General features: G+C 45.9%; 6 protein-coding genes, 1 non-coding gene and 1 pseudogene across 7 annotated transcripts; 3 read left to right on the top strand and 5 right to left on the bottom strand.

Annotated features, from left to right (window-relative positions):
- Positions 1 to 6719: 6719 nt before the first annotated feature.
- YALI1_B30382g (uncharacterized protein) lies at positions 6720 to 7085 on the top strand (the record flags this gene model as incomplete). Its single annotated transcript, XM_068282155.1, has 1 exon — positions 6720 to 7085. The coding sequence occupies one exon, from the start codon at positions 6720 to 6722 to the stop codon at positions 7083 to 7085; it is 366 nt and encodes a 121-aa protein (XP_068138256.1).
- Positions 7086 to 8306: 1221 nt separating this feature from the next.
- On the bottom strand, positions 8307 to 8414 carry YALI1_B30365r. The gene has a single exon (XR_011031469.1). It is a non-coding gene; the product is annotated as a 5S ribosomal RNA (ribosomal RNA).
- A 1654-nt stretch (positions 8415 to 10068) lies between these two features.
- YALI1_B30333g (uncharacterized protein) lies at positions 10069 to 12013 on the top strand (the record flags this gene model as incomplete). Its single annotated transcript, XM_068282153.1, has 2 exons — positions 10069 to 10390; positions 11697 to 12013. 2 exons carry the CDS (start codon positions 10069 to 10071, stop codon positions 12011 to 12013), a joined length of 639 nt encoding a protein of 212 aa, XP_068138254.1.
- Positions 10608 to 11207, bottom strand: YALI1_B30337g (uncharacterized protein; the record flags this gene model as incomplete). Its single annotated transcript, XM_068282154.1, has 1 exon — positions 10608 to 11207. One exon carries the CDS (start codon positions 11205 to 11207, stop codon positions 10608 to 10610), a length of 600 nt encoding a protein of 199 aa, XP_068138255.1.
- A 2395-nt stretch (positions 12014 to 14408) lies between the features above and the next one.
- On the bottom strand, positions 14409 to 14668 carry YALI1_B30303g (uncharacterized protein; the record flags this gene model as incomplete). Its single annotated transcript, XM_068282152.1, has 2 exons — positions 14409 to 14492; positions 14546 to 14668. The coding sequence occupies 2 exons, from the start codon at positions 14666 to 14668 to the stop codon at positions 14409 to 14411; spliced, it is 207 nt and encodes a 68-aa protein (XP_068138253.1).
- A 56-nt stretch (positions 14669 to 14724) lies between these two features.
- Positions 14725 to 15642, bottom strand: YALI1_B30293g (uncharacterized protein; the record flags this gene model as incomplete). The annotated part of the gene is made up of 1 exon (XM_501267.2): positions 14725 to 15642. The coding sequence occupies one exon, from the start codon at positions 15640 to 15642 to the stop codon at positions 14725 to 14727; it is 918 nt and encodes a 305-aa protein (XP_501267.2).
- A 1803-nt stretch (positions 15643 to 17445) lies between these two features.
- YALI1_B30275g (uncharacterized protein) lies at positions 17446 to 18765 on the top strand (the record flags this gene model as incomplete). Its single annotated transcript, XM_501266.3, has 1 exon — positions 17446 to 18765. The coding sequence occupies one exon, from the start codon at positions 17446 to 17448 to the stop codon at positions 18763 to 18765; it is 1320 nt and encodes a 439-aa protein (XP_501266.1).
- A 59-nt stretch (positions 18766 to 18824) lies between these two features.
- YALI1_B30258g (Compare to YALI0B23408g, Misc non-coding, highly similar to uniprot|P40046 Saccharomyces cerevisiae YER072w VTC1 Negative Regulator of Cdc Fourty two (CDC42), similar to Saccharomyces cerevisiae VTC1 (YER072W); ancestral locus Anc_7.260) lies at positions 18825 to 19193 on the bottom strand (annotated as a pseudogene).
- Positions 19194 to 20713: the final 1520 nt, after the last annotated feature.

Raw genomic sequence — 20713 nt, 5'->3', positions numbered from 1 at the left:
AGATAAGGGGCGCCAGTGTGCTGGAAAGTTATTCATATCCATCCTACCCCCTAATTCATCACTTCTAGCATGGGTTCTGACTTAGAGGCGTTCAGCATAATCCAGCGGATGGTAGCTTCGCTGCATTGCCTGATCAGACAGCAGCAAACACCATCAGCCAATATTGTGAACTAGGAGTGGGAGTAAATCCATGGTAGGCGACTTTAGTATTGGGACTTTAGTATTGGACTTTAGTATTGGACTTTAGTATTGGACTTTAGTATTGGACTTAGTATTGGGACAGTGTATTGGGACAGTGTATTGGGACTTCAGTATTGGAGCTGACCACTGACGGGGAAAGTTCCTGAGCGGATGTTCCACATCCATGTTCCGAATGCCGAAGCAGTATGTGAGTTACCATCCGAGCGGATGTCTATATCAGAGCACAATTGATAGGAGATAACCCCGTAAATTCAAGCACGTGTGTATCAGAGAACACTTGATAGGGAATAATGAAAACGCATACTCACCCGACTGGCATGTGAATGGAAAGATCATAGACATCCCCATCTCTCTTGTAGGCATTCGAATCTCCACAGACTATTTCAATGTCAGTGTATAATCACAACTCCTGGTGTTTCCTCATCGATCAAGTTCATCATCTCTTCCCTCTCATCTTACTCCATCTCCATTAACTTCAAGCCATGCATGTACCCCTTACCGTCTGTCGAGCTCAAGAACGCATAAACGATCCATTTGCTATTAATAGAACAGGGTTAGGGTATCCCTGAGACCAGAATCATTCCATTAACCCCAATACTATCCATCTGTCATTCTACTGCTCTATTCTGTTGCTATACTCACTCTTCTACCATGGATTAGACTTTCATATCTCTCCATATACGATCGTATAGCAAGACAATGGAGTAAAGCGATTTGACCCAGATTGGCAACTTTTCGCGGTCATGGACGTAAAGGGGGACCAATCAAAGGCCTTATATTGTTCCTCACATGATTTTCCAAGACTTGTTTTGATATAGACTTCATTGCCGTGTCCAAGTTAATGCGCCATTACTTATGCTATAAGGAACCTCCCCTCTAAAAGATCAAATATCAACCCATATATTGTTGAAGACAGCGAGCCTTATTCCTTCAGACAAATAACAACTGCCGTTAGATATTCTTACTTAGGAACTGAAATGCTGACTAAACACACTACTTTGACATTTTTACCACATCCTACTCTAGACACTTTGACAATTTTAGCACTGCAGCCACAACTTTAACCCGCATTATCCATGCACGCCACGTTTTTCACCTCCAACTTCTCTCCATTTATTCTCTTTTTTCCTCTTTTATCCCATTTATCTCTTCTTATCCCTCTCTCTCACCCAGGCCCCCGCAACCTCCGCCGGGGAAAACTTGGCGAAAAAACAACAAAAACATTACTTAAGCTCTTCTCTTCTCGAGACCCACCCATCAAGGGTGCCAATGGCCCAGCACTCCCAACCCTGGTAGGCCTTGGCCCACCTGAGCTGGGTCTCTGACCCTCCCCCATGGACTCCCTACCACCTTGTGGTCGTCAAGACAAGATGGGTCCCACCACTCGGCAAGATTCCCCACTCAGACTAATCTTAGTGAAAATAGAGATGATCATACTGCGGTACAACCCACCCCCATTCTTACATACCATTAAGTCCGTCCCCTCAAGGTCGCGCGAGACAATCCCTTGTTCAGAGAATCGTCAGGGCAGCGTTCTCCCCATTCGGAAGTTGGGGAAGAGTCCCTTCCGGTCCAATTCAGGATTCACCAATGGCTCTTCCCCATTCGGAAGTTCGAGGCACGAGTTACAGTTCCTCCGCTCATGACACTCCCCATTCATTTATACGTCGGGCACCGATCTCCATCGCGGCTTCCTTCAAAGTCTCGGTCCCGAGGCATGGTCTTCCATCAAGCTGGTTCTCTTGGAAAAAATCACCTGGCTATCTACAGTCGGACGTAAAGGGGGACCAATCAAAGGCCTTATATTGTTTCTCACATGATTTTCCAAGTCTTGTCTTGATATGGACTTCATTGCCGTGTCAAAGTTAATGCGCCATTACTTCTGCTATAAGGAACCTCCCCCTCTAAAAGATCAACTATCAACCCATATATATTGTTGAAGACAGTGAGCCTTATTCCTTCCCTACAGACAAATAACAACTGCCGTTAGATATTCTTACTTAGGAACTGAAATGCTGACTAAACACACTACTTTGACACACCTGTTTTATGGGGATCGGTGGCAGGGATAGAACACATACGTGTACAAGTCATGGCCGTGTACCATGGATCTGTTTGCCGTCTTTCGACCATGGTAGTGCCCAGGATTCTCCCCAGTCCTTCTGCAGGTAGGGCGCCATTACATTAGTGGGCTTGTTACTTGGGATTTTGTGAGGACTAACATTGAATGAATGGATTATATAAAATTGCACCAGCTTAAATTCTTTACATATATCGAGTGCAAAATCATGTGATGCTTTCTAGGACAATGTTGGTATTAGTGTAAAACAGGGCAAATGGAACATCTGATAATGAATTGGAAAGCAATCCTTGTTTTGATATAGCAGTATAAATCATCAGACACATCAGTAAAGCGGTAGAGTGGTTATATTTGGAGGTATTTCAGAGAGAACGGTTTCATATCCATCCCGGGGTCAGTCCATTATCTTCTCGCACCTTCCCCAATACTTCTCAGAATGTGTGAAGTGGTACGAAAATGAATCAAGTGATATCACAATTAAATCAGCTTAAGACGTCAAAACGCCAGTTCAAAAAGTTCACACGAGCCTTCTGTGCTCATTCTCCAGTGGTCTATTCCCTAGCAACGCCTTCACCATTACCTCTTCTCTCTTCTCAACTTCCCTCATCAATATTGACTGAGGAAACCACGATAGGGACCAAGATATTAATCGTGGTATTCAATAATACAAAGAGCCGAGGGCTTTTTGACTTTTGAATTGGCACTGGAAGTAAGACTTTCGAATTGGTTCAAGCTCCATATCTCAAGTCACACCTCCATTACTTCAACATGTAGAAACGGTAAAGTGATCATATCGTATGAATTTAGCTCAGCCCTGAAACTGTAAAGTGAATAAAACACCTTCCAAGACCTCAGAGCAATGGCGATGACTACAATTAAAATGGTCTAGACACCATGGTAGGCATTGTATAACACCGTCAACAAGTTTTGCGCCCCCACGACAAGGGCTATGCTCCATACACTCCCTCTTCCAAGACGTCACATTTGAACTTTCTTTATCGAGAACGACAGATCACAACATGAAGAGATACATTCAGTCATGAAAACATAATAGACGCTTTGGGTTACCATTCAGACTTGTCCCGAGCTCCTGGAACTGTCCTTTGACCCCCCTCGCTCATTTTTCTTGACTCTGGTTGGTCAGGAAGCAGTATATCTGGCTTGAAGGGCTGCCCAGCTTGGAAGAACTCTTCCTGCTCATGACACAACAGAAAAGGGGACTTCAGCTTTATTTCAGCAACTGCCTTGTCAAAACATTCAAATGACTGGCAATGAACTTCAGGACTCAGTTTAGACACCTTGGTATGTTGGACATTGACACTTTTACGAAAGTAAGCGAAAGGCTTGAGTTTCTACTATATAGCGAATTCATATGTCGGCTTTTGCTATTCTCTGACGGCTCATGTACATTTTGCAATAGAAATTGGCTTCCTACTCATCTCTATGGAACTTATCCCCTTTGATCTTGTGGACAGCGGGCTTGTCAGATGCTCACACATCCTTCTTGTCTTTTTACACTATGGGACATATGTGACGGCTTGCTCTTAGGCAATTCACATGAAGGTAGAATATCTATCCTCCTCCGCAGTGAGCCATCCAGTCCAAGCTGACCCAGCAACTACTGTAGCTCAACTGCTTCTTGTTCTCGCCCAGCACCAACCACTTCGTTCAGCCGTTTCTCTCGGTGACAGTGCTGAGCGGAACTCCGACGGGTCGCCGACACCATAGACGCCACCTCGTCCGATAAGACCTGCTGATCTTCATTGCTCTTTAGTCACCGAAAATAACATTTGTCATAGCTCGTTGAGTCTTCTACAGCGAGGTTAGACAGTACAATCCAGAGGCTTTATGCCGCCATGATTGATGATAGGGTCTTCTGGAAGGATATGCCTCGGTAAAATCTGGCAGGAGGTTGCCTGAGCCCATATATGTTAGAATTCTCATGTGTTGAGGCAATAAGCAAGGATGTTTGGCGAGGATGTCTGGCATACACGATCCACTGGGCGAGAGCAAGCCAGACGTAAACAAAATACCGTCAGGTGCTAAAACTTACAATGACGTTTGACATGTTTCAGCTCCACCAGACATCTGTCAACCTGACGTATGGGGATCGACTACTGACGCGCGATGAATAATGGTTTAAAGTTGGGCCTTCCCATCGCACCCGTCGACGCTTTTCATGACTCATTCTGCCCTGTGTATACGAGGCGGCCCACAGTATCACTTGATTCTCGGGAATCTGGCGGTAGGTGTATTAGGCCATTGGATGATTGCGATGAATCGAGCTTCGTTTACTGTGGCATGATGGTCAATGCTACTGGTTTAGACACCGTGGAACAGATCGGGAAGGTGCAGCAGTAATCGAGGCAGAGTGAACCTGCCTTGTATGAGTACATATCTAGAGTCAAGTCTGGACGACCTGGTGATCCGGAAATGTCAGATTCTTGATAAACAAGGGCTTGGACAGGCGCAATATCACCGCAATAGCCTCCACCAGAGATTGCCGAGGATGGCGGACTCACCAATGAACATCGAGAATTTATTGATCTCACAGCGAGAATATGAAGTAATGGAGTACAAAGGCTTTTCTAAAGGCTCTGTGCGAATTTTAAGGGGTTATTAATCGATAACATCCTTTTCCTGTTGACATCCTGGTGTAATGGGTCACAGTCAGAATGTTGAACGGTTCCTGGTTGGTGACTGTGGGGTTGGTACTTCATGATGAACAGATTGTAGTGAACCCATCCGATTGTTAAAATAAAGCACTTCTACTTGTATACTAACCGAATAGATCGAGGGCTGCGACTCGTGTACATTAATTCCTCCACCGGTCCCCCACCTCCATTCAACCAAGCTGTTAGGAGGTGCAGATAATAAAGGGGATGCTTTCAACGACCTTGCTTCAATATAAGATTATAACAGATATCAAGACATTCTCAGGCGTGCTCTAGTGGTTCTCAAGATGGTCGTAAGAGCGTATTCCATATGGCATGAAGAGTTCAACTGACTCTACTTCGTGGTTTACGGTGGCTTCATCAATGTATAAGTGGGATAATTGGTGTTGAAGCACAGAGTAGTCAACCCATGTACCTTCTGGATTGCGACTTCATCTACAAGATCATCGGTAGTTTTTAGAAGTCACGTATAACTTCGATGATTACTTATTTGCCTGACTAGGAACAGGTATAGCTCATAATGGGCCATAAAATAGTTTCTACGATCTAAGATATGGGATTACGACAAGTGACAGCACCAGATGTACCTGCGGAAAAGAGAGGTGCTGATGGCAAGCCTACGAAGTCCGTCAGGCTACTTGTAGAACTACTCTTCACCGTCCATGTCGGAGCCAGGAGAGAAGTCATCAGTCGATTCGGAGGACTCGGATCTACCGTGAATTTTAGAGGGACCGACAAAACCTGTGGAGTCGGAGCTGACAGCTGAGACTGCACCGACCGTGATCGCGAGACCAAGACTATTCGAAGTGGGCGTATTCTTCAACGAAAGGTATATCTTTGTCTATCGCCACCTCCATCTGTTCATGACGGTAGCTGTTTCATGACCTCTTTCTAGGAGTCTTTCGTACCACCTGGCACAATATGATTAGCGATATTGTGCCGTCTTGATTGACACGTTGGGAGCGCCACAGGGGTCTTCTAAGGGGGATATATGAACGTGAGGCCAATGGTGTCGTGCTCGAAGCCCATAAGAGCATTCCCATAGCACAGGAAGTCTTCCGTGGGATCAGTCCGCTGACTTGTTCTCTGCCCAAGGGAGTCACGAATATTTGTCGAGGCTAAGTTTCCTCAACGTTACTAATACTTGGCCTCTCCGCTGTGTACGTGCAACTGTGTACTGGCTATAACACCATTCTCCAACTCCAACAAGGTGAATAATCACGAGATCAAGGCGGTTCAGCAATGGTTCTCTACAAAAGATCGCTTCTACAACTACAAATACTGTTCAACTCTCTACAACTCAAATATTCGGGGGGACTCTTTGGTCCATGATTTATTAACCCAAGAGGTTCGGATTTTCACCTACTCCTCTTAAAAACTAGATAAACAGGTTCGGTCAGTTACATCCTCTGGCTAAGAGGTTCACTGCCTACTCCTTGAATAGTGTGACTTCGGCTCGTGCTCAGGCTCTCATTGCTCTTTGGACTTATTGGCAACTGGCTGGCCTCGGCTCTATGGCCCTGGCTCCTTCGGCTCTGTCTGTGCTCTGGCGTTTGGCGCTTATTGCATCTGTGGACTCACTGGCTCTTGCTCAGGCGAAATGGCTCTTATCGCTCTCTGGACTTAGTGGCATTGACGTTGCTCTCACGGCGTTTGGCACTTATTGCCTTGAAGGGCTTACTGGCTCTTTGCTCGTGGCATGGGTTCTGGCTCTGGCATTTCAGCGCTGGCTCTGACCTGTGTGGCTCTTGCTCTTTGGACTTATGGCTCACACTCAGGCATCTGTGGCTCTGGCTATCGCTCTGACTCTGTGGTATCTGGCGTATCAGCTCTGGCTCATGTCGCTCTGGCTCTGGCTTATAGCTCTGGCTCTGGCTTGCTCTTTTGACCATGTATGGCGTCTGTCAAAGCAGATCTTTGCTCTACAACTGGCAGCTCTGGCATTTCAGCTTGGCTCTTCAGATTCTAGGCGGCTTCTCATACAGGAATTTCACCTGTGGGAAAGGAGTCTCGAAAGGAGTTTCACCCTTGAAAATCTCTGTCGGTGGCTCTGCAGATGTTTCACTGTCTGGCTCTTTGCTCTGGCGGCTGCACATGTGGTCCTCAAGAACTCACAAGACACGGAGTAGGCTCAGGCATTTCAGCAGGCCAAACTCGCTCTTGGCTCATGGCATTTTCAGCTCATGGCGGTCAACCGGACGCACAGTCACGGACTTACTGACACTTGGCGCAGGCGGTCGTACTCGCCTCTGTGTTGAACTCGCCGAGAACCAAATCTCAGCTCAAACGCCCAATCAGAAGCTGTCGCACATTCTCAGGCTCATACATCTTTTTCAATGCGTCATAGCGAGAGTCTCTTGACCGAAACGGGCTCATGCGGTAAACGCGTCATTGCCCAAACAACTCAACGGACATGGCTAGCGAAGCGGTCCTCGTTGTATGAGACAGGTCTGCTTATCAGCTCTGCATCTCAGCAGGCTATAAAAGGCACCTTCCATCTCCAGAATGACTCAGAGTGAACTGGTCTGATTCTGATTGAAAAAGAGGGACGTAGAGGGGGTTTATATATTCCTTGCCGAGGCTGTTTAGGTTCGGAGAGGTTGGTCAGTGGCGAAAAAAATGTGCATCGTTGATGCATGCATTATGCCGACCATTCTTTAGGGTGCAGGAGAAAGAAGTCGTCAGAATCAGATGGAAAGCTCCAGAATGTGATGGTAGAGATATTTTGAAACAAATGCTGCAATGATGGCATACTTTAGTGGTAAAATTATGATTTCATTCTTCTAAACAGTCCCATGTCAGTTTTCCCTGCCTACTTAGTAGACCCCAAAGATGCCATCCCTCCTTACATATCATAAAACCTTTTAATTATTGCACCAAGCCCTCCTGGGGCAAGAAAAATTGACAGAATAGCGGAGAATATTCCATGATACCGAAGCCACCTGAATCTTGATTTTGGAAGATAAAGGTTCCGACTGGAAGGATGTGGCATCATCTGTGCAACAAACTGTCTTCTTAGCTCCCAAATAATCCATCTTTTTTCCTTCCCTTGGGGTATTCAGAATGCATGCATGATGAGGAGGCTGGAACGGATGAACCTATATGTGGAACTTTTTTCACCAGGATATGGCCGCAACTGGTTTGACAAATGTAATATTCCATTTAACTGGCCAAACAAGTCCTTTTACCGGCAAACATGCAATGAATCTGGAATGCCTATTGCGTAATATCTGGTAGAAGAACTTTTCTTGCATCAAAGTAACGTGGATGTGAATCAGTTCGAGTTTTTGGACAAAGAATAAGTACCATCCCATTTGAACAAAAGAGCAAAAAAGTAATTGGCAGCACCCAAGGATTCTCGTATAGGTCTCCCACTACAATACTAACTGGGCTCTCTGGTGCTTGACTATGGCTGATCGGACGGGAAGCCGTATTTTCACCAGGATATGGCCGCAACTGGTTTGGCAAATGTAATATTCCATTTAACTGGCCAAACAAGTCATTTTACCGGCAAAAATACAATGAATCTGGAATGCCTATTGCGTAATATCTGGTAGAAGAACTTTTCTTGCATCAAAGTAACGTGGATGTGAATCAGTTCGAGTTTTTGGACGAAGCACCAAGGATAAGAGACTGTGTCTGTAACGATACATACAATCTGATGAATTTCATGAACTGTCTCGTTTCACTATTTGCACTTGTTTTGGTCGTTGGAAACATGTAGGCATCTCCTTTGTCAAAAACGTAGTTATTTGTAGTATCAGGATCTACAACGGGAAAGAGACTCAAATACTTCATGAAGAAGACGAAGAACTGCCGATTTAGCATACTCGGATACACTGGTTTACTAGAGAGGAGAAACCCAATTGCGCATAATACTGTTAGCACATCGTTGTGATTGCAATTCCCATCTTCGCGTTTACTTTCCTCCCCCATGGTTGCAAAGGTACAAGTACATACTGTCAATATATTGTACACAAGCTTAAGTCATTTCCCGACTTTCACCTCACGCAGTTGCGAACATTCCAGTACAGTACTGTATGTACTGTATGTACTGTACGTAATAGAGGAGGTCGTATTGGGCATGGCACCAGTCTCAGGTTAACTCGGGATCTTTCTTGTCAGGCGTAGCAAAACTCAAGGGCAGTATCATCGGCATTTTATACCGACGGAGCAGATTTACTCTCGACCCACCGACAATTCGTGTATAAGACACTATACAGGCCCGCCCCTACCAACCACAGTATGTAGCTGCTTCCACGTCAGCCGTCTTGTTCGACACTCTCCTTGAAACCAGAAATTCCGGATTTGTTGAAGCAGTCACAGTACTTCTAGGGTCGATCATGATTAGAATAATGCCAGATGTGTTTTGTTCAGTTAGGTCATGGTCACGGGCGCAATTTTCGAGGTTGTTGAGGTATATCGCTCTTGTTTCTTAAGATGGCAGCTACGTAGTGTATGACCGTAGGTGCACAGTACAGTGTACAGTACATACTGTACAATCATGTGCAACTAATGTTGCATTTGAAATTGAAGAATTACTGATCAATTACTGATATGATATTTGTCTTGTCAGTGAAGGTAGACGTTTGCGTTAAGCCCATCAGCACACGGGAATGTGGTTATCTGATAAGCGAGAAACATTGTGAGTAGAACGGAACTGTTAAGTCGGTATCTTTTTAAACCAATTTCTCGTGATTACTTGATGCTGTCATGTCCCTCTATAAGTTTCAGCGATTCAATCTCTTAACAAAATCTGAAATGAGGTCCGCACTACAATTAGATAGAATAATTTTGGGTTCCCACTGTTATCCTACGTTTGTTGGTCATTCTACTTGTAGTGGTAGTTTTCATATCTAGAACAGGTCACCCCTTTTAAAACTAAATAATGACGGAGGCCAACTGTTTTTATTAAGAGATTCTTTCAACAGATTTGATTTTCTTTGCACACTTCATTGCTCAATAGCGCCCTTGTACTTACTATAAACACACCGTTTGTGTTGGACTTACTTTGTAGGGAAAATCTGAGGTTGATGTGGAACTCAATGAACTGAGCAGCTAGTATCTCCAAAACTGCGTCCTAACTTATTCTAACTGCGATATCATCTCAAAATGACCTCACTATCGGAATTTATTCCGAATATGACAGCAGAATACGACAGTGATGACCTTAACACAAGCGACGAAGACGGCCATCGCATTCAGTTATCGTTCGTCTATGTTTCAGGAGATGGAAAATCAAGAACGCTTCTGTTCCGTGCCGTTCCACCTGGCATTACGTTCATCAAACTGATGCAGTTGCTCCCAGAAGATGTCAGGTCCCTGAGGTTCATGTATTCCGTTGACGGAAGAAGCATCAGGAACACCAAGAAAACAATTGCCACCCTTGGTTTACAGGACGGAGGGGTAATTGAGGCTGTGGAGCGTGGAAACGGTGGCTAGAATTCAGGTAAAGGTTGATACCATGTTAATTGGGGGGTTTCGTTTGTATTCAATTGTATCGGTATTAATCAGACTTAGACTTGAGTACTAACGAACCTCAGGTATACATAATCGATACGCGTCATTTATCCTGTATTACTAAGTATGAATCTGCATGACCTACTTTATGCCTCTTTCTGAGAGGCTGGTCCAAAACTCCAGCATCCTGGTTACCTAATTCCAAGGAGTACAGATTGGCACCAGGTTCTAATGCGCTCCTTGGCATCTTTTCCTTGGTCATTAACTTTCACAATCTTCAGGTCCACGTAAAAACTTCTCCAATGGGGGTTGAAATCGTCTAGCGAAAGCTTTCTCTGCTGCACGATAGTGGACATCTTGTACTCACAGGGATATCCTAGAGGGTCGTCACGGGGACAGCCGCAGTAAGAAGACGATCTCGGTTTGCTACCAGCTAGGGGACAGGCTAGACGCAGCGCTTCAGACAATATCACATCCATACAATCGACAAGGTGCTCGCTAATATCAGCCTTGGCAGCAGTATGTTGTTTGGTCCCACGGAGCCTAACTAAGAATTCGTACCTCTCCTTGAAATGATGAAGCGAGAATCGACACCTTGACCAGTACGTCAATTTTATGAGCGCGTTCCAACGATCCAATATGGCTGCCCCGGAAGCGTCTCGTGGTGTACAAAACAAGGCATACAAATCGATATGGTCAGGCTGTTTGGTAGGGTGAATAATGGGTGCAATTTCATAGTCTTCCTTGAGCTCAACAAAGACCTGGTAACGCTGAGGAGGAACGTAGAGCATGACATCCGCAATGACTACTTCAATTGAAGGGAAGGAGGCATCTCCTTCGGCTGGAAGTATGTCATCCGGCCAAGTAAGTGAAGGGGTTCGAGTTGATTCCTTTGGCCATTTGTTCCAATAACAAATTACCTTGTCGAGATGCGTGGCAGTGGCAGGGTCATGGTGTCTATGCTTTTCAACCGGTGGCGTAGGCAAAGGTGCAGGGGTGCTCTGTGCTGGCGGAGATGTTTGTGGAACAGAGGGGAAAAGAAATAGTTAACGATTCAGTTCAAGTTATCTCTTTGTAGGTGCATTCTGAGCTGTCTGAGTAGGCTGGACTATCTGTGTTGTCTTTACTGTCTGTGTTGCTTCTGTTTTCTCTATTCTTGGCTGGCCATAATCGTCTGTCAAGTCAACTATCTCACGTCTGGCAGGAGCTCCGTAACTGCGAATGGGAGGGGCGGCTGTTGTTGCTTGATGTTGCTCGCTGGCTCCATTCGTGGCCGACAGCTGACCCTGGAGAGCCTGTTGAACTGGTCGAGCGGCATGAAGCGGCTGTGTATGCTGAACAGGCTGGTGTTGTGGCTGAGCGGTTTGGGATGGTTGAGGAGCGCCGAAAGCATGTGATGGTGACGAACGGTCAGGGTGAGGTGGCTGAAATTGTTGGTCCACAACAGCTTTGTTCTGGACACGACTCGGAATGGGTGGAATGGCCTGCGTTGCTGTCTGGCGAACAGATATCTGGTTCTGGTAGCAAGTCAAGTGTCTCCGGCAAATCGGGCTTCATGAAAAAGTCTGACATCGCTGGAGCCAACAGAGAGCTATGAACGTATAGGCGAGAAGCCTGAATTGATGATTCCGGGTGAGAGCTACGAAGTTACTGGACGATGCCGGGCAGAAGAAGTTTCCGATTCTACGCATAAGCATGCAGACATAGCCAATGATATCAGCACCCACCAACGCTAGATTATGAAGCGCATAATTTGCCACCCCTTCGTGATTGAGACACGATAAGACTTCGAATCATCCTCTGGATTGAGTGTCCCATAGGAAATCCCCCAGGATAGCTTCAAAGCTCAGCTCAGGTCGTAAAAACTATCGTGTCTCGTCGGTGCATTTGATTTGAACCATATCTGCTGCGGTAGTTTTGTCTGGCCTCCATTGACGACATCGTTTGTGACGCGTCAAGTTTTGCATGAAGCGCGTAGACAAATATTATGCGGAATATGTACTGAGCAACTTTAACTCACTTTCTACGACACCGGATATAGGTTTCAGGATTTGTTCAAGCAAATCAATTCACCATCGATTACTGCTACAAGATTAGAGAGTCAATATTGTCTTTTTTGTAAGGAATGTGTGTCACACTGGTGGCATAGTATACTATACAAAAACTATTTCCCCCTCCCCACCCCCGGTAGCGATATCACAGAGCTTAATATAGAGCACATTTTAGGTTCTGGCCCTTGCATATATGCACCCACACAAACAAGTCCCAAGCAAAATAAATAAATTAAGCCCTGCAGATCGATACCCCAAGCATGTCAATGGAATGAGTAAGTCAATGGAATCGTTGAGATCACACTTTTGTTATTATGTTTCATGAAGTCATTGATTTCGTTTGAGAAATCAGATATTGTTCTGATGCACTATACTTGTCCTTCTACACTTCTGATAATAAAAAAGTACTTGTACAAGTACATAATATGTGCACTCAAATTAGGACTTGTACTTCTACAACCTCACGAATGCAACAATAGACATTTCTGGTATACAACACTTATCCCTGTATGCAAATACCACATAAAGTGCCGCCAGTATATCTACATCAATACTGTTGACGAAGTGTCTGGACACCTGGACGTCTGGTCATGCGACAATGACATCAATCTGGGCCCATGCTGTAGCCCAGAACGGGTTTCGGAGAATGTCACAGGTGGAATGTTTACAAGGAACATCCAGTGTGGGGATATATCCTTGAATGGCGGCTTCGTATCCTGTAGAAACCAGAACGGTACAGTACGGATGGGGTACTGTACGTACTAATTACCACTTGGTCAACATCTGCATTTCAAAGGCTAACACTTGAAACGGACTTTAGAGCAATTATCCGGATCAAGAGGACGGCATCCCCACCAAGAGGAAGGTTATCTCACAAATCAAGGTAGCTACATTGTAGTGAGCGATAAAAACGGCCGAATTGACACCGAATCGGTGACGGATAAATCGCTCGCATACATTATGTACGCGGTGTTTACATGTGGAAATAGAGTTCCTTGTGAGAGCGGGGAACTTCGCATTGTTGGCTTCAGTATGTACTGTAGCCAAATCCAGAGGATATATTCTCTCAGAAGGAAAAGAGTTGTCCATAAGTATGATAGTTCGACCGTCACCAACAAAGCGATGTTCAGCGGTCTGTTCCGTTTTGCTCTCGTGTCAGAGAGTAGAAATTCAGGTGAAGACCAGTTATGCTGAGTCCAATGGAGGTGTTGGTACACTAATTGTTGCTCGCCAGTCCCCTTAGAATTTGTAACTACCAATAGCTCCTTCTATGTCCCCTACGTACGGTGCGTAGCTTCCTCCTTCAATGCTCCAAAATTGACCACCAGACAATGCCTCACACCTGACCCAACATCTACCGCAAGAGTCATTAGACAAAAATATCACACTCTTGTCAGATGAGGGGCGTTCCTCGTACGGTAGTTATTGGGGGTGATGGGGAAGAAGGAGTACGGCTCGTAATACGTTGTAGTACGTATTCGTACTATAACAGAAAGGTCATTGTAAGAGACTTACAGTATTCGTGAAGCGTTCCTTTTCAGTGTCACTCCTTCACACATGCGATGACACGCACACCTCCCAAGGCTAAGATTGCATGCGGATGCTGTAATTGCAGAGAGGCTACAGCCTGATTGTGTTCAAGAGTTCTCGCCAAAAAAATAAATCGCGACCTCTTTTTGACCATAGTGGCGCTTCAAAATGATGGGGATGAAGCTCTGACTAGCATCATGACGTTATCTACCAGTACATGCCGGTACATTCTGGGGGCAACGCAATATATTGTTTGGCATTCTGTTGCAGCCTCAAATCACCCGGCCAAATATTATATAGGAAATCCAACAATATTATGTGCATTTTGTGTCCTTGTGAGAGCGAGCGAGCCACAACATGAGGACAACGTCATCGATATATAACATCGATAATTGGCATTCACCAAGCCCATCAACTAACCATCACTTCTCGCAACACCTGCATCATCTCCTGGCTCTCGAGCCACAAACATACTAACTCACCCCTACCGACCAGCTACACTCGTTTCAATGTCCCAATCTTTGGAGGGCCAAATGATATGCCTTCACTGTGGCGAACATTTTCCCCCAAGTGAAGAGTCCAAACACAAGAAGGAATGCAAGATGATTTTGTCTTAGCGGGCTATCGTATATACAGTACACATACTGTACTCGTACATGATTAAGACACATGCTATAAATTAATGTTGAGATGTATTGAGTTATGTTAGTTTCGAAGTGAGGTTGATCTAAAGAGCGTAAGGTGGTGGAGACGGGTCACTCTTGATGGCGAAGACATCAACAGGAACACTTACTTTGCTAGAGCTGTCCTTAGACTGACCCTTGATTTTGACCTCCAAGAAGAAAGTGTGACTGATAAGCTCAGTCTCAAAGCTCGCAGGAGGCATAGACTTGAGGTGGATGGGAATCTTCATGTCAGACAATGGCTTTCTTAGCTCAACCTCGCCTTTTGAGATCCTTTGTCTCGAACCGTTTGTGACAGCATACAACTTGTAGGAAACAGTCTTGACAACAGGGCCTGGACACGTTAGTGACGTGAGTTCAAAGTAGCTGTTCTCCTTTGTGATTGGGTGCACTTTTAGGCTGTACAGTGAGAACTGGAACTTTCGAGATGCAAGGTCTTGAGGGTCGAGATCGCTTTCAGAAGTCGTCAAGTCCACTTTAATGGGGTAGAAGCAGGACAACCGAGGGTCTTTGGCTCGATCTTTGACTTCCAGGGCGAGTTTGTAGCTAACCATGGCATCTCCATTATATAGAGTGGGCGCTTTGACGTTTAGATTGTGAACAAATGAGTAATGTAGATAATCAGTCGAGGTAGATGTGTAAGTGAACTTGATCTTCTCCTTGATAACCTCCTTCTTCTGCTTCTTGTACTGATGAGTGCCAATGAGGTAGAACTCAATGAGACTCTCATTGAATTCTATCGAGCTGAGAAGGCGGGGAGTGAGCCTGTGAACGGTGAAGCTGCCAACGATTTCATCTCTGGAGTCGTATTGGGTTCGGTTGAGCTTGATGTCGACGGGGTTGAACTGTGTCTTTAGTCTGTGGGTGGCTTCGAGTAGCAGGAAATCCATGGAATGTGCTGCTGTGGAGTGTAGGATGTAGTTCTGAGTGGGTGATGGATTCAGACGGGGATGGCTGTACATGTTTTATGAACTAATTGAGGCCCCAGCTGCCATATATATATATATATATATATTAGCTGTGAATCATTCTCTGTGACTAATTGCTCCTGGACTCAGGTTTCCAAGCCATTGCACTTAAGGTTGAGTATCTGACATGTGGCTCACCTATTGCAACGCAGCTTTTTTCCAAAAACTACTACTTATCCAGCCATGTGACTAACAATTGAGCTCGCAAAATTGGTAATCAGTCGGTAGTGTGCTTCCGACACCTCCTTCAACTTAAAGAACTTGATTATGGCAACAGAAGGTTATAGTTGCGGCGCCCCAGATGCACGACTGCACCAGAGAGGATGCGGCTAAGAACTTGGCGCCGCACGCTCATGTTTTCTTTCTCGTGCAAGGATGCGACTTGTGCACTTGTTCCAGAGTCCAACTGCTCCGAAACAGCCCTGGGTATACTTTTACTCGTGCCCGTAGAATTACGATTCTTGTTCCGATTTCTGTTCCGAATATCATTCCGCTTCCGTTAATTTTTTAAAAAACAAACTATTCTCACGATATGAGGATCAGGACGTGCAAAGAGGAGGAATATAAGATAGTAAGTGTACACATATACACACACGCAATTCATGTACAAGTACGTATCAAACTCCGGGTAAGACTTTTTCTGTGCGCGATACAGTAGTAACACGGCATCCATACGTACACACTATATTTGCCACTGAACAGCTCCATGGGGCTAAAAGCACATTACATCACCGCATGGGGCTGAACCCCGCCCCGCTATTACCAATGTGGTAAAGACCTTTCCTTTTCGTTCCAATGCATTCTCCGGTCATCTATTCCCTTGAAAAATCCCACCATCGCTGAGTTGAGAGATCAAAATTCGAATGTCCGGCATATGACTCACTGATGTCAAAAAGTGCAAGATGATCATTTCAAGAAACATCAACATCTCTGACAGAGAGGATTCATTGAATAGAGAAGAATTAATGTCTGCTACAAGCATGAGTATGTACCACACTCTTACTTATACAGGCCCTTATCTCTTTACAACTTTCTATGTCTGAGAACAGTTCATCCCATACAGGCTCTGCATCATAGATTTCAAGCTACCACACCTCGTCAGCTATAACGGGTTATTGATACGAGTTCCGTTCGTACTGTACTCATACTCGTATCCGTGTGCACTGGTAGCTACGATAATTAGATGCAAGCAAACGAGAATATGGTTTCTAGGTACTGTACCCCTTATACGATCACTAAGCAGCCACGAGTTGTACCCTGTGCTGTACCGACTCCATAGTGACACAAACAGCACTCCTTTTGGTCAGCGCTGCAACATAGCACGTACCAGATCGACATGGCGTCATCGAAGACATTGTAGATCCTACTAATTCAGAAGCGAGAAGGAGTAAATCAATGAGTAACAACAGTGTTTCAAACGCCGCTAACAAACTGACTCGTCTTCTTTCAAGATCGTTGTTTCGTTACTCAGGTCTCACTACCTTGGCAACTCTAATTTCCTGTCACAAGGTCACGTGAAGATAACGCGATTATGTGGGTCCAAGAGTAGGGCCATGCTGGAGAGACGTCTATTTCCTGGTTGCCAAAAGATTGAAGTAAATGAACACAACAGAGTGCTTAAAAACTACGTTCTGCCCGAACCCAACATATCTCTTGTCCAGCGAAGAGCCCCCACCCCCAGAGGTCATAAATCTGGATTAGGTTGGTGGGGGTCATCGTAAGTTGCGCAGGTTATAACGCCTTCAACACGGACACCAACACACACACACACACACACACACACACACACACAAGACAATGTCTTCAGCAATTATCGTCGGAGGAGGAATTGCCGGTCTGCGGGCCGCAAATGTGCTCAAATCACACGGACTCAAGGTAACTATCCTGGAAGGACGAGACCGAGTGGGAGGACGTATCCTGACCGAGACCGAACCGTTCATGCACGAGATGGGGGCTTCATGGTTCCATTCGACGGCTACCAACAACTTGATGCCTTTGCTGAAGACTCTCAACATTGAAGGTTACTTTGACGACTCTTCTGTTGTTGCTCTTACCGAGCACGGACCTGCTAAGGGCTCTGGAGGAAACGTCAAGAACGAGTTTGTTGCATGGGCTCATAACTACTTCAAGCTCAATCCTACCGCCGAGGATATGAGCGCCAAGAAGCTGTACCAGAAGTACGCCGAGAGTGTCTCCCATATTGACTCCGAGGCCAAGGAGCAGGGCTACGCTGTGGCTCGATTCTTTGAAATCCCCTTTGGAATGCCTTTCTCCGAGATCTCCGGCAAAGCTGTTTCTGGAGCTGGAGGATCCCGACCTCGAGATCTGTACATTCTCAATGGCTACACCAAGGTCATTGACTGGCTCAAGAAGGAGATTGCTGACGATATTAAGCTCGGCGTCGATGTTTCGGCCATCGAGAAGACCTCCAGTGGCTACAAGGTGACTACATCCAAGGGTGACTACACTGCCGACGCCGTCATCGTGGCAGCTCCTCTCAATGTACTCAAACGGGGCGACATTTCTTTGCCCTCTGATGTCTCCAAGGTCTCTCAGGCTCTTCAGCACATGTCATACGGAGGAATGAGCAAGATCTACCTCACCTTCGACAAGCCCTTCTGGGACACTTCAGTTGACCAGTTCCATTACATTCCTTCCGAGAATGCTAAAGAGGCCGTTCTGAATCAACCCTTCGTGATTGTCAACCTGGCTGCCTCCGGAAAGGCTCAGGGTCTGTGCTTCCTGACTTCCAAGGAGACCTCTGATCTGCTGGAGAAGACCTCAACCAAGGATGACATAGTCAACCTCATCAAGCCTGTGCTTTCTGTTCTGGGCTACAAAGACGAGAAGCCAACCTTCGTGGAGCGAACCACCTGGACTCAGGACAAGTATGCTGGCAACGGTACCTTCTCTTCTACCAAGGTTGGTGACGATAGAGGAGCTTGGCTTGAGGCTGTGCATGCGGTCTCTGGTAACCTCCAGTTTGCTGGTGAGCACTGCGCTTTTGATAATGCGGGAGCTGCTGACGGAGCCTTTGACAGTGGCAGTGTGGCCGCCAAAAAGATACTGGAGGGGCTCAAGGTGGCATACAAGAACGACAACTTCGCCAAGCTCTAAAGTGGAAACATCTAGTTATAGAATAGTATAAAACATTAGCATTGATTAAAAGATGATATTTACTGGGCCATTCGGAGGACAAAGTTGACGACGACAGCGGCCAGCAGGAAAATACACAGCATGGTGGGGCCGAATCGGTCATCGTAAGGACCAGAGCCTCGCTTTCGGATGGCAGCAGCTCGCCAGTGGTAGGTGACGAGAGCGTAGCCCATGGTAGCCATGGCAACGAGGGTGAACATGCCGGCAGAGATTCGGCCGACCCGGTCACCGAAGTTGAGGAGACCAACAGCCAGACCGCCAAGGATGACGGTGAAGTTGAGCCACGACAGGAAAGTTCGCTCGTTTGCAAAGAAGACCTTGGGCTCGACTCGGGTGGGCAGAGCGATTCGCTTACCGGGAGCAGACTGGAGCAGAGGTGCTGTGGACACTGAGTTAGTATGAGATGGCGGCAAAGGAGGAAAACACGATGTTTGCGACCCAGGGAACTGTAGCAACTAGTACGCTGGTTTTTGTTTTTTTTGACTTGACTCATAGTACAGGCATGAGATATGTAGATCAGTGGGCATATGCTCTCTTCTGGGCTGCTGGGCGTGTCTCAGTTAAGGTCGTCGATGCTATATGAGGTGCTGATGTCGGTATGGTCAAAGTTGATAGTCGCCGCGAGTGTGAGTAAGAGAATATCGAGGCGTTTTCCATTGTTGTGGACTCTGTCTGGGCTCCTTGAAACCACGCAGTTTTTGTCCTAGGTCTCACTCGTCATTGTCGTCGATGTTGTATGTGTGATGGCTGTCCAGAGGGAAGTTCGAAATGAAAAAGCAGGTACTTGTCAGGGCTCTACCATGGTCACATGCTCATCACGAGACTGACCCATGTCTTCTCCCACCCCGCGCCGTTCAGGAATACTCACTTTTGTGTGAATGTGTGTTCTGTGAAGCTCGTTACCAAGTGAAGAAGGATTGATATCCTCGTCGACTTTAGCGTCGTCGCTAACCAGCATAAAGTTCGATGTACGTTTTTGGTAGGGTAAAACCGTGGGAAGTTTGGAGATTACGCCAGATAGCGTGGAATATGAAACAGGTTGATTCTAGAAAAAAGGGGGATATATACGAGTTACCATAACCTTTTGGCTGATTCTTGCTCCCCAGCACGCTGTATCTGGTCTTCCGACGTTTTTTCACCAGATTACGCCTCCCGATCTGAACCTAACCATATAGAGTTTCTACCCTAGCCAAACCGCACTAATTCTGAAGGTCATAATACGCTAAGAGTAGGATGAAAAATGAGGAAAAATTGCAATGGACTGCAGAAACGACATTATCGGGTGGATTAGGCTTGCAAGTGAACCGTTTTCTTCCAACCGTCGGTGATCCAGGGTGCGAACAGCTTCCCCCAGTCTTTTTACACTGACCTATCTCCACGAACCCAAAATACGATTCACAATAATCTTCACAATGCGGAAAGTATACGGCCGTATATGCTGGGTCTGACGGGAATATTCGTAACCGGCAAATACTGAGACACGAGGACTCCAGAATGATGCTACTTGAGCTCTGTGTATACTGGTAATGGTCTTTGCACACGTCCAGGGCACACATGTGGTCCTGCATGTATGAAACTTCCCACATGGATTCTGCACGTGGGCTAAGTTCACATTTCATTGGTCGGAGGGCCGGGTAGGAATAGGTTGAACTGTACCAGGTATTCATACAGTGCAATAGAACACAATAAAAACTTCGTCGACATGTCCCATTGAATATGTGAAGAATCTATGGTCCCAGTGGCTCCCCAGGAGGGTTGTAAATGTAAGTACTAGGACATAGATGCCGCACTCCGCCCTTGATACCCAATGAGTGGGAAGCGAAACCCACTGCATCAATCTGTACGTCGCATAAACCGTCTTGATGATCGCAGTCCGTGATGAAATCACAGGCACGACAGTCCCACCCAG

The sequence above is a fragment of the Yarrowia lipolytica genome, chromosome 1B (assembly GCF_001761485.1).
Source record: "Yarrowia lipolytica chromosome 1B, complete sequence".
Lineage (NCBI taxonomy): Eukaryota > Fungi > Ascomycota > Dipodascomycetes > Dipodascales > Yarrowia > Yarrowia lipolytica.
Note: the sequence above shows the minus strand (reverse complement) of the source record. Positions and strands in the feature narration are given on the sequence as shown.